Consider the following 18,708-nt stretch of genomic DNA (forward strand, 5'->3'; position numbering starts at 1 on the left):
CTGTTTTATCCTGATATAGGACTTCTCATCAGTGAACATCCACGACTGGAGATCGAACCAAGCACCATCGGTTTCGTAGTAAGGAACCAACCTCTAGACTGGTGATTCTGGATCCAATAGTTGGCAAGTCTAACTTTAATCAATCCACAATATTGTGCAATCACCTTTCATTATCTTTCGTAGGTACCATCCACGCATCCCAAATGGCTGAACTTCACTGATCATGGCTCCACAATATAACTCCGGAAATTTCGCCTCGAAGCTAGTAACTAGTGAAGACATTATATTAAACGAAACACATTTCTACGTTGTGTCATGAAAATACATGGAAATTTTAAGATGATAGTTAATTTAGCCGTAACGCAAAGCGGTCGATCATTATAGTTCGTAATATATCATAATTATGAGAACAGAATAATATGATGGTCGTTTAGCAATAAGTAGATAGATAGATATGTCTCTACTTAACACAAACTTTTAGAAGTGAAATTTACTAGGTCACGTGAAACATTAGGTACTTGCTTGAGAATATTGCACGCATATTTGCATTCTTTGTTGAAAATTTCCAAATACTACTTTCGTTTACACTATCCACTCAGAAAAATAACTTTCTGTTCGTCATACCTTTTGTTAACTTACATTTTGTATGTTCTTAAGAAATGTGATTAACTCCCATAAAACGCGGTGATTTAATTATCTGTAAGGGATAACCACTTATGAAGACTGATTCTTAAATGTTTATGGCCTATTAATTAAACCGACGTTTAGATACCAGGTAGCTATTTCGAATATTAGTTTAGCTATCTCAGTGTTGGTAACTGGCTATTATCACTAGCTGTTACACGGAAATTTTTTACTCCAAGTTGAGCACATAACATTTATTCAGTAGATAAATAAAAAATAATTATAAATAACTAAGACAGTAAAGTATGTTAACATAAAACAGATGGAATTTGGTTAGCAGTGCAATCTGATACTAATCACATCTCAGTCAAAAATAGCAACAACGGCATAATGAAAACCGTCTAAAATTGAAAGTATGTTAGTATATTGAGGCTATCCAGTCAAAATACCAGTGGATCAAGACAAATTGTCAATTTATAATAAATAGGTATATTTAACTAATGTATATGCCAAATTTGAACACTAGATACTCTAAGAGTAGCTCACTTATCATCATTATATACAATTATTTCTGATCCTATGTCAATGAACTATTCAATAGAAATGGAATGAAAAATCTGGGAATACCAATGAACAGGAAAATAACTCACTTTCTTTTAATTGAATAAAGTAACCCAGTCGGTTTTTACATGAGTTATATAGAAAGAACATAGCTCAGTTACTGATCTTTATTATAGTAGTTTTGCGAATAAATAAATTTTACATTATCTATGATAATACAATAATGTTCGTGAAATCTTTATACCACTGGTTATAAAAAGAATAGATTAACTGCTATGAGTAAATAAAACAGTTATAAGTCAAAATGAAAGGATATTAAGTGAAAGAATAAAACTTAAAACACATCAAAGACCAAAACGAAAGATACTTTGATGAGGCTTATATTAAACAATGTTATTATTTAAGCTAGTCACATCAGATTGCTTGACTCGTCGATTAGAAATCGAACAAAATTATTTTTTATTGTGAACTGAGAACTCGATTTCGTCCCGTCATCCCTTGGTAAATTCGTCTCCTCATCAATATACTAATTAACCAGAACAGAAAACATACAAATGTCTAAAGTAACAATACTGGATATCAACTGACCTAACTAATACATTAAAAAGCCTATAAAAGATAACAACCTGTTCTCTTACCCAATTTTTGACGCATTATAATTTCGGACCTATCAATTTCCCATCCATCAAATTCCATACTTCCGATAGAATCACTACAAGCACTTAATCTTTCTGAATTGTTTATATGACTTGGATGAAATGGTCTAGGCACATGTGATACGGGATTTATATGAGTTAAAGGGAAGTTAGATATTTCAGCATTTGATTGGTGAACAATGGGATTGACTTCAAATTGATTTGGACCGGGTATTCTTGAACTGGGTAATGTTTGAGGGACAGATGAATAGCAAGATTGTTGCATAGGTTGGTTTAAAAATTGCGGTTTCGGTACTGAATAAAGAAGTGGACAAACCAAACCATCAGCAGAACGAGAATGGTGCTCAATTAGTTGAACAACGGTCGGGAATCGATGAGCTTCTGTTATATAGAACTAAAATTAAAAGAAATGTTTTAAAAATACTTGGCGGTATGAATCTGGATGGTGTTAAAAACTGTTTTGATTATTACTGACTAATGAGCTCAATCGTTAGATGCTGTTCTTAATAATGTCTCTCATATATCAAGATTTCAAAAAACTCGAAATTTTTTACATTACGATTTTATTGAATCCCAAGAATGTTAGATGAATTAAGGATATAAGTTTAAAGGATGTTACATTGGAAAATCCCTCCTCTGAAATACATAATCAACAAGAGTTAGCAACTTTAGGGATTTTATTAACTTGAGGAGTGATTTTTTTTTCACCATGAAATATAATCAATTGATAAAATAGTCGCAAAGAAAACAACAGTAGAATACTGCTCTATTCTGGAAAAAAACACCTTGTTAATAGTACATAAAAAATTAATTATACTCACATGTATATTTTAACAAGTGTGACTCTCAAAGATAAACAACTCACTAGTAAGGAAAAGTAATTAATAATGAAATATAAACAAAATATAACCCGAATAACATAAGAAGCAGGTGACACCGTTTCGAAATACCGGGTTTCGGTGGTTTTATTTATTTGTTTATTTATTTATTTGAACACATAAATATTGGTACAAGGGGGCACTAGATATATATGCGCCACACAAAAAATTGTCATTTCATTTAATTGTGTGAGGGCTATGATACTGCCCGGGTGCCCAGACCGAAGAAGGTGGTTTTCTTAAGGGGCCACACCCGGAGCCTTTGACCTAAAGGCCTGATCCACAAGGCAGTGGAGCATCGTGAGGAGATGCAGTCCCATGGTAGCCGGTGACCGACGATTGATTCATACGCCATTTGTTCCCTCAGGATACTGGAGCCCATGTGCACCATTGGTTTGGAATCAGGGTTTTCCAACTCCCCTAGGTGGACTTTCCGTGTCCACCAACCCGGTTAAAGCGCCGGACATTCGCTTTTCGTCCTCTCAACTTCGTAAACAACAGTAGTGCCACGAGAAGGCAGTGAGTAGGACTTCCCTTGCAGAGGCTATACATGCGTGGCCATGTGAGAGCATTTCGAGAGGGAGAGCGGGCTTTAGACATGTCTGACGATTGTCATCCCAGAAAATCCCATATCAAACACTATTTTCCCCTCTCCTTATTTATATAGTACATGCTTATTTTGGTGCCCATTCTTTTTAGAAATAATATAATCGAGAGCTGTAAAGCCGCATCTAGTAGGCCTAAACTTACAACATATCCATAAAATAAATAAATAATATTAATTAATATAATGAAGTCTTACAGTAAATGGTCATTACTGTCAAACTAAAATAACTTATAAATATCAGACCATTTAAACAACTTCAAGTAAAACAAGGTCGGTATTATCGATATCTAATGAAGGAAACTGTGCAAAAAGCAGGAAAAAACAGAAGTGTAAAACATGTCATAAACTTATTGATATATTATTTTTCAATAAAAATATAAACTACTTAGAGAAAAAAAGAAGCAATGGATTTCTTGAAAGACAAAAGGCCTAATGACTAATACAAACTGTAACATGCAATGTCGCAATATGTCTAATATCGATTAAAATCAGTTAGCAATGAACACACACCTAAGTTAGAATATTTTAATCACGAGAAAAACGGTATTTCATTCACATAAAAGTATGACAAATAATTGCCAGTCAAAAGATTTGTGTGTACAGGCATCAAAAGAAATAATTTCAGGTCAGAAATGAAAAACTCGAACAACAGTTGTCGACAATACAAAATGTAACCTTGTAAGTTTTTTAACATTGATTTACAATAACTTTAAAAACCAATCTTTTAAATATAAAAATACAGAGTTTTAATACATTCATATTTAAGATGTACACAGTCACTAGAGACATATACAGAAAACAACAACTAATTCACATGTACTGTTAGTCATTTAAAAACAGCTGTCAGAAATACAGTCTTTTTAAGTTTTGGTAAGCTTCCAAAAACGATAAAAATGTGTATTCTTGTACTCTATTTACTTTAAAAACCTATCATATAAACATTTATTGGATAAATCGATTGTGTAGCGTGAGGGTGGGTTTATTAAGACACATACACAGTCATATATTATTAGTAATGAATTGATATTAACGAAACTACAGTAGCTCACGTAAATAGAATTGAACTAACTGGGAGAATTCTAAAAAAGATTTACCTTGAGGTTCTTTAATGTAAAATAAGACAAATGCTACTGACCAATGCTCACTGGTTTACATTGTTTTTCTAGACGATGGTAATTTTTTAATCACAATTATTTTAAACTGTATATTCATTCTATTTCATTAACTTATGTTTATTTTACTAAAATCATGAACCGATCTAAGTTGGACCACCATTGAAAACATAGATGAATTGGACAGCCGTTTCGCACAATGTCGTAAAATGTTTGAAGTTGGACAATAACACTGTTGGATGCCGGTTCATTGGTCTAAAGGCTAAGTGTTCGCTTGCGAGACCGAAGGTATTGGGTTTAATCCCCGTGTGCGGTATCATGGATGTGGCCTACTGATAAGTCCCATACTAGGGCGAAATAGTCGTCCAATGCTTCCACGTTTTCTATGACGATCTAACTTAGATCGGTTCATGACTTCAGTAAAATTCAACAATCTCCACAACCCTATGCTCACAATTACACTATTTTTGTTTACAATCAAATAATTTTTTTTGACTAACGCAATTTGGGTACGATCCAACTTATAAGAATACAAATAATAGAAAAAACTTCGTCTCAATAATATACATTATAAATATGAATTCAAGCATCCCTTAAATCATATCAAGTGATATATTTTTGGTTGGATTAAAAATGAGTATTTACTCCTTGTTAAACGCTAGGAGATTGTTATGTCTTGTAGGTTGAACGCTTTATTCAGTTCTTACGCTATTCGGATAACCCCCAGACTAGCACTACTCAGCAACTCGAAGACCAGAGAGAAGACACGAGTAACAGAGAAAACCTTTACTGCAAGGATCAGTTTTGTACAGAAAATCGTAGGTATTTATAGATGTTCGCTTAAGTTAAATCAACATCCTAATTCAGCCAATCCAATTAACGACATATATTGCTACTGACCAATGGTAGCGTGCCACGTTGGAACTCCAGAATGTTCTGTCGAACTCTGATTGGTTGGGACTCTTTTTGAGCCTCTGGAGGCTCTGTTGGAGTTCGCTGGAAGCCGACTTAACAGAGATAATTCAACTAAACGATAAACTGACACATTTCCGGTTAGAGTCTACGTATACAGTAAAGATGGATATCAACAGTTGGTGAAATACTATACAATGACAGTTCAAACCATATGAATAACAATGCTTATTTTAAACTAATTCAAAACTTTATCTGAACATTTCTGAAAGAAACGGGATACAATATGACTAACAGCACCCAGTAAGCAAATCGGATTGACTTAATAACATGTCAGATGTGATTGCAAAAACATGATAAAAAGATATAATTTAATTAGTTTGAACTTTTAATTTTCACTTGACAAGGTAATTTTTAATCCATGATAGATAACTTGTTAAGAAACCCTTTTTGGAGAACACAAAAAACTTGGCACAAAAAAATAGGACTGAATACTAATTATATATACACAATTATCCAACAGCCTTTGAACGCCAACCTTTTTGAAAGATATAGATGTATAGATATGGACGTGTTTGTTTGTGAACAACAGTCAGAGAAAACTGTAAGTCCACGAATATATGTCTAATAGATACACATGATTAACTGCTACCTATCATTTGAAAATATACAGTTCTTAAAGTATGTGAATATAAATAGGATAGTAAACTTCAGGATAGAACTAGATATACACACATTTACTTGTACTATATATATATATATATATATATATATATATATATATATTCAGGAATCGATATTACGTAACTTTGAATGGTCGATCACTGTGTAAATGTGACACAAGTATTTCGTCTAAAATAAGCAAATTATAAATTTCCCAGTAGTTTTTTTCATGTCTGGCGAAAATATAAGTTATGCTGGAAAAAGAGACAACTCTGAACTATAATTTGATAAAAATCAAATGAGAAAAGATGTAGTATAATTGATATTATACGGATCATTCTGACCTACTATACATTTACGGAGAATTCCTTGTATATATACATATATATAACAAGTATAATTAATAGCGACAGCAAGATGATACCATTAATTAGGTAGAACAGTATAGCATAATTTTTACCCTAGGATATGCAACAGAATTTCATTAAGGTCATCTAACCATTTAGAATTTTATCATACCACTGTTTTTGTCTTAAATCTTATATAATAACGAGGAAACCTGACGAATAATTCATTTTTCCAAGTTTTATAAATGATCTATATCAATAGCTTTACTTACACTAGAATCTAATTGTCTACATAAACAAAGTAGAATATCAAAAAAATGCAGAAAAATTTGAAGCACAACAATCCCCACTTTAGCAATTATTTGTGAAGTGAAATAATAAAAAAATCTTTTGTATATTTTGCAGTTCATTTCTAGAGAGGCTGCACGATCGTGAATTTTTACAACATCTAAATATACATATCTCTTGCATGTTAAGGCTTCACGGTACGTTTATAGAAAGCCCAATACTTGGTACTAGAGTGCACACTGTATAGTGTTTATGGACAAATCGAAAAAGATCTTAAGTACAACTGAATACAAGTGAAATATAATACACAACTAAAACTAAAATTATGTATATTAATAGTATATAATAAGTAACCCATTTATTTACCAACTACAGATTTACGTAGTCGCTGTTGTATCAGACTATATGTATGAAAATTAATTATGTTCCCAGGTTGCACAAACGAAGTGGGTGGAGCGAGTTTCAAACGAAAGTTGAAAGTCAAGTGCTTTTCCACTAAGCTACTAACCATACCAATCGGTGAGGATATTTATATTTCTATCTATAATTCGGAATCACCAATTTGTACCTACACGTATGAAGATTTATACCAGTTCTCACAACAGATTTAAAAATCACGAAAACCAATAAGATGATTACTTAGAATTGAAAACTGCTGTACAACTATCCACATTAAGATATGTTTTAGTTTTCGACAAAACAGTGTGATAGGAAACCCTGTTAATTGATTCAAGAGACATAAACTAACATAAACACATATATATCGTAAATTAAATCCTACACAAATCAACTGAAGACGCTTTGATTTACTCAAGACTATCATCTGGTAGGTCCAAACATTGGGTAGTGCCCCAAGTTCACGGATAGGAAATAAAGCTCAAAACCGAATACACGAACTGATGTAAAATTTTTAAGTCATACTGCAATCTGTGATAATTATGGTTAGCATTATAAATGCAATCACCAACTTAGATCTGCAGCAATTATGATGTACCTAGAATTTAGGTTTCTCTACTACAATGAAATAAAACTTAAAAATAACATCCAGTGTTGTAAACTGGATTTTAATAACAAAGTAGACAAACTAAAAATTTCAGATAAACGGAGATCATGAAAATTTGGAAAGATTACTATGACCTATGAGCATAAGTTATCTTGTGCTTCCAGTACATGAAAAAGTAACCAACCTTGTTACATACATATCTGAGAGCTTACTTATACACTTAACTTGACATAACTGGTATGTGTTTATCAGCACCTTTGGAGCCAGGTTCACCCTATATGCTGAAACCTCATTTATCAGTCAAACAAGTTATTTAACTTGAAAAGAAGTTGATCGCTTGATAACTACTGATGTAGCCAGTGAAAATTATACTAAGATACAAAAGGCGATATTATTATTGGTTATAGTGAAATTTCGGGGTGTACTAGACATTAATAACAGAAAAATTTGAAACAGCTAAATGATCATATTTATGAAATCTCTGATGGTGACCGAAGCGTGATTAAGCTAAAGGAAGATAAGACTGATTATTTCAAATCAAAGCATTAGTTTATGATATCACTGACTGTCGGTCTGGAGTATGCAAAAAGTTATAATCTTGATTTTAGTCTCATGGATCATATAAATCAACAATTAAATACCTTATGTAGAACAGCTTAAAGCAGACCAAAGTAAAGCAGGTGTATTTTCATTTTGTTTTGTATATCTTCAACATAATGTTTTTCTTTATTGCTTGCAATGATGCATGTTCGCTTGGAGCATTTTAACATCATTCTACTTCTGGTTACTTAGCTTTTACGGTGAATAACAAATTAGTACGTAAAGATGGGTTAACTTTTACCAACTTACATCATTTGTGGCCTAGGTGAGATGTCTGTCTGCCAACCAGATGGCGAGAAGACTATACAGCAGTTCACCCCATATTACTTTATAACCACGAAATATTCTCTTTGAAAGTAAAAGATACGCACTGACTACAAGTTTTGGATCATAGATGCCTTCCAACCATTGCCCGCGTTCCATGTAAAGACCGAGTGAGCAATGTTGATCTTAGGCATAAGGTGCTAAGCAAAGATGGCAAACGAGTTGATGCGGTTATTAATCTTCATCGACTGAGGTAGTCAGGATATATTACACATAAATAGTTACCAGGTGATGCTGCCTGGTATAGGAGTAGGTTGGAAGAAAGCAAAGAGCGACAAAAACAATACATGATATCAGTCCATGAAGTCATTGGCCGTTGGTGTGAGACATCTCGGTAGACGTAGACTCCTGCTTGGGGTCCGCAAAACAACCATGATCAGCCGTTGGAGATGCGTGATATAAATTAACATCAATCACAATACCGCAAATGCATTCACTCATTACCTTGCTCTAAACCTTGAGTCCCAGTGTTCCCTCATATATGCCTCTTTACTGTCTTTTTGAACCAGATTCTCAATGTTTAGTCCTTTTTATTGCTACTATACTACTTCGGCTCCTTCACTATACATCTTGTTAATTCCATCTCATCACACTGACGTGGTATGGTAACCTGGGCTAACTCACACCTGCGCCATGTTCCATATTGATTATGACTGACTGGGTCTTTAAGTATTGGCAAGTTGAATTATTGAGCATTACGACAGTTCATCACTTTGTAGAGCAAAATTAATGTAGCTGTTGATTACTTAACTTAGCTTTGAATATGAATAAGTTCAGAATTAAATACTTTTGCATATTGATACTAATTAAAACAGGTATTACGTTGGAACACTACAGAGTTGAACTATTTAATGGGACTTAACGGAGTAAACATGAATTGTGTGGAGAAATCCGAAAAATACCTCTTAGAAAAACCTAGTTAGAGTTAACCATGTATCTTTCAGAAACCAGAGCAACAACATAAATATTTATTTCCTTACGATGACAATTATCTGTTTGAAATTTATTATACTTATTGACACGTTGAGATTGTCTTGTTAGTAAGCAAAATAAAAACCTTTGGTCAGTCAATCTGATCATTTTAAGATTAAAACATAAAAACGGAAAAAAACATAACGAACATACTAGTCCTCTGCTGTCCTGGCTAATACGATAATGATAGACTCTTCCTAAGTGGCGCACAGTTACAGAAAGTTGACCAGGTGCAGACTCTGATGCTCTAACCAGAAAAGAACCTGTGATACCACTTCGAAGGAGATGTTCTCCAGCTTGTCTTGAGACAGCACCATGATACCATGAATACGGAAGAAGACTTGGTTCTAAAAGACTTAGAGGCGATGAATCCATCATTACATGATGAACAGGGCCCTTATTTGATACGTTTTGTACCCGTGACTGCATATTGTCATTTGCAATAATCGATTGTGAATTGGATAAACAAGGGGCATTAACTGAGCAATTCGGCTTTTCTGAACCTTCACAACCAATTAACTGTTGTGGATAAGACTGTTTTGAAGGAGCAGAACTTTGGAAGACATTTGCAGTAGCTAAGTAACTTGTTGGTACCCATCCACGTCTGTAATTATTGAACAAATAGTTACAAGAAGTATTTACACTGTTCCCAGTTTCCATGGTGGGCCCATGACTATGCTTTACAGTAGCTCCACCTTTGCACTGAGAAGGATGACTTTCTGATCCGGAAGTAGAACTACCCGGTCCAGGTTTGGGGAGAGGTGGTAAAACAAGAGAAGCTTCCACCTCGGACCAGTCTCCAGCTGGACTATAGCTTAGAAGGCGTACCAATTCACCTGAAAAGCAACAGAATTTATAAATAACAATAAGCATTTGTGAGATGCAGAATCAATTAAGTAAAACAAACACAGTACCATCTATAATGACTCCCCAGACCAATATAATAACGAGTAGATGGGTATTTTTATTATTTATTTATTTATTTAAACACATGCATATTGGTACAAAAGGGCACCAGATACATATGCGCCACACAAAATAATGAAAGTAGGAAGAGAAGGGATGAAAAGATAAGGCGGACTGAAATGTACAACCAGAAGACTCTTTCAGTTAAGAAAGTTAGAACCACTCTTTATGTAGAAAGTAAAAGGTTACAGCAGGTTCGCCACTGGCTTCTATTCTGAGCCATATCTGATAACGTCTCTAGCCACTGTGTTGCGCCATCTCTCGGACCCCAGCCAGGGAGTCGTGAAGGACCAACAGAAGCTAGCCCTTTGCAGCTTTCTTTCATGCCACGACACCATGTCATACACTGACCTCCTCTCCGCTTTTTCCAATCAGTCCCAGAGTCGGCAAATAATGCACGACGTGGAAGTTTCTGGGACGACATTCGTAAAACATGTCCAAGCCACCGAAGTCGGTGTTTCAAGATGGTGACACCAATTGAATTATCGTCTCTGCGCCCGAACACACGATGCCGAACCTCTGCATTACTAACATGGTGTTGCCACTGTATGTCAGCAATCCTTCGGAGACAACGATGATCGAACACAGAGAGTCGTCTGACATCCTCAACTCGGAGAGGCCAGGTTTCACAAGCATACAGCAAAACTGCTCTCACCGACGCGTTGTAGACCCGACCTTTTACAGCCAGACTAACATCACGAAGGCGCCAAAGATGGTCTAGATTGGCATAAGCCGCTCTGGCTTTCATTATACGTGCATCAATCTCATCACTCATGCCACCACCAGCACTTATATAGCTACCTAGATACATGAACTTCTCAACTACTTCAATCTGCTCACCATCTAGGGTGAGTACAGGATGAGAATCCTGCCAGTCTTGTAGGAGTACTTTGCACTTGGAGGGTGCAAAGCACATGCCGTACCTGCGGACACTGATTGCCAACTGATTAAGTGCGGATTGCATGCCTTGGGCATTATCGCACAGTAAGACAATATCATCCGCATACTCAAGGTCGAGAAGTCGTTCTCCAGGCAACATATCCACACCGCCATTACTTACATCCATCAGAGCTGTTTCCAGGATGTCGTCGATGGCAAAGTTGAAGAGGAATGGTGAGATTGGGCAACCCTGCCTAACCCCACTGCTCGAATGGAACAAGGGAGAAAGGTGGTTGTATGCCCTCACTCTGCCTGAGGTGTTCGTATACAGGGCCTTTAAGATGTTAATGAACTTCTCAGGCACACCCTTCTTCAATAGACAATCCCAGAGGACAGTCCTGTCCAACGAATCGAAGGCAGCCCTGATATCAAGAAACACTACGATTGTTGGCCTGTGATAGGTATGACGGTGTTCTAACATTTGGCGGAGGGTGAAGATGTGATCAATGCATCCTCGACCAGAACGAAAACCAGCCTGCTCCTCGTGAGTCAATCGTTCTCGGGTTTTAAACAACCTACGAAGAATGACAGAAGCCAATAGTTTGGACGCAATCGGAAGTAGACTTACCCCCCGATAGTTGTTACAGGAACAACGTGAACCCTTTTTAAGGATAGGGACGACTATTGACTCATTCCATGATGTTGGAACACTTTCTTGCTCCCAAACCTTTGCAAACAACACCGTCAGTTCCTTAGCCAGAAAGTCACCACCATCTTTAAAAAGAGCCGGAGGTAAGTCATCTGGGCCCGGTGATTTGTAGCGCCTCAAGAGTTGGAGTTCCTTGCGAACTTCCGCCTCGTTTGGTGGATCAGTCGTCACCGGCCATGGGGGGCAGGACAAACTGGTTGATGTTGCCTGAGCAGCAGGCCAGTTGAACTGCCCTTCGAAAAATTAGTGTAGTGCGTCATTTCATGTCATTTGTGTGTGGGCAGTGAAAAAACTTATCAAAATAAACTCCCACCGTCAAATCAACATGAGATATTTTAGAATACAGTTAAACAGGTGTTTAATAAAATTCGAATTTATGATATATGCATCACATAACAAGACAGTATAAGTAATGTTCATACTTTACACAGTCCAGTATGAGAAAATCAACAAGAGGAACGACAGAAACTTGCACTTCGAGATGTAGCTCAACTAGCACTAACTGACTAAATTTTTATTGATATGTATAAGCTATGAGACAGTCTAGTACCCACTACTTACTAATGTGGCGCATATATATCTGGTGCCTCCTTGTACCAATGTTTATGTTCAAATAAATAAATATCTGGAGGGAAATTACGACAAAGCTCTGTTCAACAACTTTGACCGGTAGGATTTTGACGTCTGATTCGGAAATTCCGAGGGATAGTACGTGAAGTTTATGAGCTTGCAAAACAAGCGGTAACTAGAAGTATGCGAAAACTGAACACAAGGTTTGAACTTAACTAACTAAACAAAAATAAATTAGAGCCAAGAACGACTGGATTTTACCAATACACGGCAAAATAACCACTCGTGGAATTTAGGCGTGATAGCAACTACTGAGTGCCTAAATGGGGAAACCGTTCATAATGGTGTATCAAACATGATATACTCTGTATTTTTGGACAGTGAGGTTGAAATACTGAAGATTAAAAACTTTAAGTTTTCCTGAAGTCGTTTGACATATTTAACACGATCATCTGAGATTGGTTTTGAGATTGTGAATAATCAAGAGATATTTGCTAATTGACTGAGTGCAGTGAAGCTTAGCAATAAATAAGTGGACTATTTTTTCTACGTCATTAACCACTCAAAACTGGGAGAAAATGGAACAATATTTAATATGACCTACGCTTTGCGAGAACTGAAAGTGGATAAATGACAGTCATAAAACGGTCAGATACGGCAATTATTTCCGATACGAAGTATATCACGATCAAGAACAACGTAATATTATTCATTCTACGTAAAAGTGATGACAGAGGCAAAAGGTTATTTTGCCTGAGAACCACACAATTTGAACATGTGGTAAAACTAGTAAAGATTAAGCATCAGAAACGTTTTAAGACCCTATACAATGAGATTTCAGCATTCCGACTCTTATACACAATGCTTGACAAGGTTAGCGGGCTTCCGTTACCAACCACACCTGAAGTAATATCCACTAGGATTTCTGACCAAACTTAATCATCTTTTATTCGGTCCCTTTTGTTATGATGCCCTTTAACAACTCTTACAGAAAAACATTTCTTTTTCAGGTTACTTCTGGCACTTGTGAAAATAGTCTTAACATGTACACATTTTATTCTCATCATAGTTACACACTGTCTCACTTTGCATATTTACTTGATGCACTGATTCTTTCATTTGATTATTCCAGCACTATTTATTTATTTATTTGAACACATAAATATTGGTACAAGGAAGCACCAGATACATATGCGCCACACAAATCTCATTCGATTTGTGTGAGGGCTGTGAAACTGCCCAGGTTCCCAAACTGAAGAAGGTGGTTTTCTTAAGGGGCCACACCCGAAGACTTTGACCTAAAGGCCTGATCCACAAGGCAGTGGAGCATCGTGAGGAGATGCAGTCCCATGGTAGCCGGTGACCGACGATTGATTCATACGCCATTTGTTCCCTCAGGATACTGGAGCCCATGTGCACCATTGGTTTGGAATCAGGGTTTTCCAACTCACCTAGGTGGACTTTCCGTGCAAACCATATTCCAGCACTACATGCACATATTTTTTAACAAACTACACATAGACGTTCATGACCCTGTTTCAATTATTATCGGTGATTTTATGTGCCGTAATTCTGCAAACTACAATGATTCGAGAGTTTTGGATCTTTCTATTTGTCAGGCAAGAAATCGTAGAAAAAACGCACTTGTTTAAATTGTTTGCTTAATTTATGGTGATAGAGATACTCAGTTCGTCACTAAGCAAAGATCAATTAGTTATAAGTCCTAAGAATGTTTAGACGCTATAGAAACATCTTACACCAAGATCCAAATCAACTACACGAAATAAAATTTCGTCTTGCTTTGTTGAGTTTTACGGAATTAGAGGAATATATTACCACTTTTCAAAGTGCGCCCAATAAAAAGGCAATATAGTTTACCTAAATTTCAGTGCGCGACACTTACAGTACATGTGTCTCCTAAGACTCAATAAATTATGACAGTAGACGGTTTAGGGGTTAGGCACGGAACTCTAAATGAAGACCAACAGGAAAGCATGTACGTCAGCCACTGCATACTAGTCCGCATGGTTGACTAGCATTTAAGTATTATTAAGGATGATAAGATGAAAGATACTTCAGCTTAAAGTTTAGTGGTTCGTCCGAAATCATTACGGTATGAACATAAAGGTGAAAACCTCGTGTACATTGAAGCAGTGAATACAGATACCCTCCATGTCCTGTAACTTAGTGGGTGATAGTGTTGTATTTTCTAAATTTCTATGATTATAAAGCTAAAGGCTATTGTGCTGCTTATTTGTGAACATATGACCATAACATGGCAAGGTAATTGAAGTCAAGATAAGTGTCCGAAATCCAGTCCCAATCAGGGCACACCATGAAGTAACTAATTTTCGGCGGTTTTTCCGAACTACTGCTGCTTTTTCCTCACCTAACGCAGAAGAAAGATACACTGAACTATATACCAAGTGGAATAATTTTATCACACTGAGAACTGACCTCGCTTTATGCTGATTTGAGAACTCATTGATTCAGAGAAGTCGTATAATACGACCATAATTCCTCCTCGGCCCAACACGAGGGAATCACTAGAGCTTTGCACGTCCATTTTTGTGTAGGAACGAATATCAGATAGTTTATCTGTCATTCTGTAAGATCAAGATGAAGATTTACCGTCAACTTTGTTAAGGTCGGCCGGTTTAGGGTTTTTGCTCAGGTCAGAAGTATCAACCCTGCTCATGAGATTTGGTTCATCTTTTGGCACTGTCAGTTTACTATTATATCCTCCCATCAGAAATCCAACTCCACTTCATCGGAAGCTCACAAGCTTTCATCAATATTAAAATACCGCCCCTGGAGCATTATATACATATTTGGCGCTCAGTCTTGCACACTACCCTATCATATTGAATACAACAGGTTTATCTTCTTTATCACCAGGGTATCCTAGACTGCATTTACTTATTTAAAGGTTACACAGTTAAATCATAAGGCGAAGATAGTTTCCTGATCCTACCTGATGAAATATTGGAGTGAAAAGCAAACTTTGTTCATTAATTTTGTCTGATTGTTTATTGGTGACATTTTGAATTGCTCACTAGCATATGATTACCAAAAAAATATTGCACAAGAACTTCAACAGTAGCTGTTATAAGCCAACTAGTTATTTTGCTTTGACATCTCAACTTTAGGGAGCAATTTTATTTTTCCTGTGTTCAGTGCAGTGAATATAAATACTTAGTCACAGTAGTCCTAAAAGGTTTCAGATTCGGGCTTATACCTCTTTATTGAGGGCGGAACGTCAAAGGAATAGGTGAGCTTTATTCTCGTAGGCTTACCTTCTCATGAATGAATCTGCTGCAGTAACTAAGTCCCCCTGAAAAATGTGCCCTGGACGTTGAAAGGCATTCATAAAAGATAGCAACTGAGATTTTAACAGTTTGGACTGAAGGCGAATAAATGAGTGTGATATTGTATCTCATGCGCACCGCAGATTTGATGTGGCCCTACTTAAGCATGATGTCTATGTTGTAAGGTGATATTGCAACAATAACCTGATCTTATGGTAGCAGGCTGATACTCCCAATAAAGTACGTTGTCTATGAAATACTCCTTCACATTCCACAAATATAATAATGATAATTTATTACCAAATAACAGTTTGTTACATGAGGCATGCCGGTTTACAGGCAAGATCAAATTGTTACAGAAGTTACAGTTTTCACCGTAGAAAATTACTCAGCTTAGTTAAATTTTATAAGATATGAATGTAAATGCATTTCGTAAGAAACATGTTGTCAATATCACAATTGGCACACTTAATGAAGGTAGCATTGTATTATACAGCTGATGGTCGAGAATAGATACATGCGAAGTTGGGGGCTTTTAGAAGCTTCAACCTTATATAACTCCGGAATATCTGAGGCTCTAATAAAGGTGTAGGACGAAGTCACCCGTGCCATATCTGTTTTCGGTGGAGTATCTGCAGGAGGCTGAAAAAGGTGCAAGAAAAAAGAAGGACGAAAAGCAGAGCACACAATATTCATGGAGGAATAGTTAAGGTAGAAACATTTAGTTTAATTGTCTGTCACTGAAGTAATTATTAAGCAAGAGCATACTAATGTGTTAAAAAAATAAGTGTGAACAAGGTATGGGTAGATAAGGAACTGTATAAATGAAGGTAGTTCAGAAAGAAGTATGGAATTATGTGTAATTATAAAGCAAAGTGCTGGACACAGTATTCTGATACAAATGGCTGTCTCCCTTCTTTTTCGAAGCTACTTGAACCCTCTTATTGTTTTTAGATTTTATAGGGTATGGAGTAAGCTTCATTTTTAGTGAATTGTCTAGTTTGCTTGTATTAGGAATACTCGGTAGGAAGTGAAACCAATTCAGCATTCTAAAAATGATTTAAAGAGGTATTTTTTATAAATAAGTTCGCATCACTACCGTTGGTTCGTGACATCCCACTTGACACAAGGAGCCGTAATTTAACATGTTCCTCCCTACAGACACGGGTGGTTTGAAGCTATCTCCCCACCATCATGTTTGCTGGTCAGTAATGCCACCCTCCCTCCTTTTATTGTGTTAGGCTCTCTTACGTTTGTGGTCAGTATGAATATTGCTTTAATCAAGGACCATAGCTGGAATACACTGTCTCTACAAGTTCCATGTTACAAGCAAATCAGATGGTTAAAGTATTTGTATTATGGGTTAGATATCCATTTAATATATCGTACCGTTATGAAGATAACTGATGGCAAAAGTTATAAGAGACATATCAGAATATATGTGGTTAAGAGATGGTAGGGACTAATAGCAAACCAGAGGATATGAAAGAGTAGATTGTAAAATTTTCAGGGTTAGAAAAACAAAACAGTGGGCGACTCACAAGAATTTAAGACATTTGAGCTTCTTTTGATCGGCCTAAGTTGGTCAGCATCCATAAGATAAAAGGAAATGATACTTAGGAAGAATAATGTGGTTTTAACGATTAGAGAGATTCGGAATCTGAATGTGAGGGTTAGGAACAGAAAACTATGATTAATAATCAATAAATAGTGGGAGAGGATGAAGCATATGTTCCGTAGTTTGGTTATATTCATACTAATAACAATGGGGTTCGTTATATTCTTGTTCCGTCTAGATATTAGGTGGTCCGTAATAAAGTGCCTCATTGGTGGGCGGGAGTCCAAAGAATGGTTGATGAAGCTCTTTAGAGTCCGGTAACAGGGTTATTAGCCTTTTAAATTTGGTAAAGGTGTCACAGTTACGGACAGGTATTGGCATATCTAATACGACGATACTTAAACAACCTTTATATATATTCCACCCGTTTTTGTTCGTGGCCAGAATAATTGGGATGAAACTTTACATAATTATATCACGTGATGAAAAGCGTAACATTCTCTTCAAGAAAAACCTTCACAAGTTTTTTACGTCGCTAGTAGGTTATGATTAATCGCTTGGGTAATGAGTGCCTGTCAACTGAATGAATAGATTCAGTCACCACGTGAGATAGACATATTTCAACATCAAGAAGTTCAACGGTTTGTGAACGAACTTCGACTCGCGAAGGGAAAATACTTGGATCATAGCACTAAGTTCCTGTTATTTTACCATCGTGAACCAAACTAGAAGTCTAGAAGCGGACTACATAAACAGATGAATAGGGTTCTGTGTACGGAGTAGTGTTTTAAGTCTGTTTTGTACAGAACTTCAACGTTTACTGGTAAAGCCCCCGTTTACTTCTTTGGGGAAAGCAGTAGTTAGCTGACTTTCGTTATTGTTGATGGATAGGCTCTACGACTGCTTAATTATCCGAGGATAAATTCTGCCAAATAACTTATTCGAAATTACAACACAGCAAACATCAGTACTCTGTCTAGTGTATAAAAATAATATCCATTCTTTGTAGTAATTGTAAGCTAAGTAATATCAATATCATATTTTTTACATGTACGATCAGGACACTAGTTTACCCTGTAATTAGATATCCTGTGCTTTCAACTACGTAACCACTTGATAGGAATGTCTCAATTCATCTGCTTCTTTTAATTATCTTAAGTAGCATTACCTT

The 18,708-nt window shown here is 36.2% G+C and overlaps 2 protein-coding genes across 2 annotated transcripts; both read right to left on the reverse strand.

Moving 5' to 3' along the window:
- Positions 1-1,794: 1,794 nt before the first annotated feature.
- Smp_186990 (hypothetical protein) lies at positions 1,795-2,106 on the reverse strand (the record flags this gene model as incomplete). The annotated part of the gene is made up of 1 exon (XM_018799023.1): positions 1,795-2,106. One exon carries the CDS (start codon positions 2,104-2,106, stop codon positions 1,795-1,797), a length of 312 nt encoding a protein of 103 aa, XP_018650854.1.
- Positions 2,107-2,545: 439 nt separating this feature from the next.
- Smp_169240 (putative proto-oncogene tyrosine-protein kinase abl1) lies at positions 2,546-15,411 on the reverse strand (the record flags this gene model as incomplete). Its single annotated transcript, XM_018799024.1, has 4 exons — positions 15,303-15,411; positions 15,129-15,269; positions 9,701-10,383; positions 2,546-2,626 (listed from the first exon to the last, which is right to left on the reverse strand). Exons 1-4 carry the CDS (start codon positions 15,367-15,369, stop codon positions 2,546-2,548), a joined length of 972 nt encoding a protein of 323 aa, XP_018650855.1. The 5' UTR covers positions 15,370-15,411.
- Positions 15,412-18,708: the final 3,297 nt, after the last annotated feature.

The sequence above is a fragment of the Schistosoma mansoni genome, chromosome 3, assembly GCF_000237925.1.
Source record: "Schistosoma mansoni strain Puerto Rico chromosome 3, complete genome".
NCBI classification, from domain to species: Eukaryota; Metazoa; Platyhelminthes; class Trematoda; order Strigeidida; family Schistosomatidae; genus Schistosoma; species Schistosoma mansoni.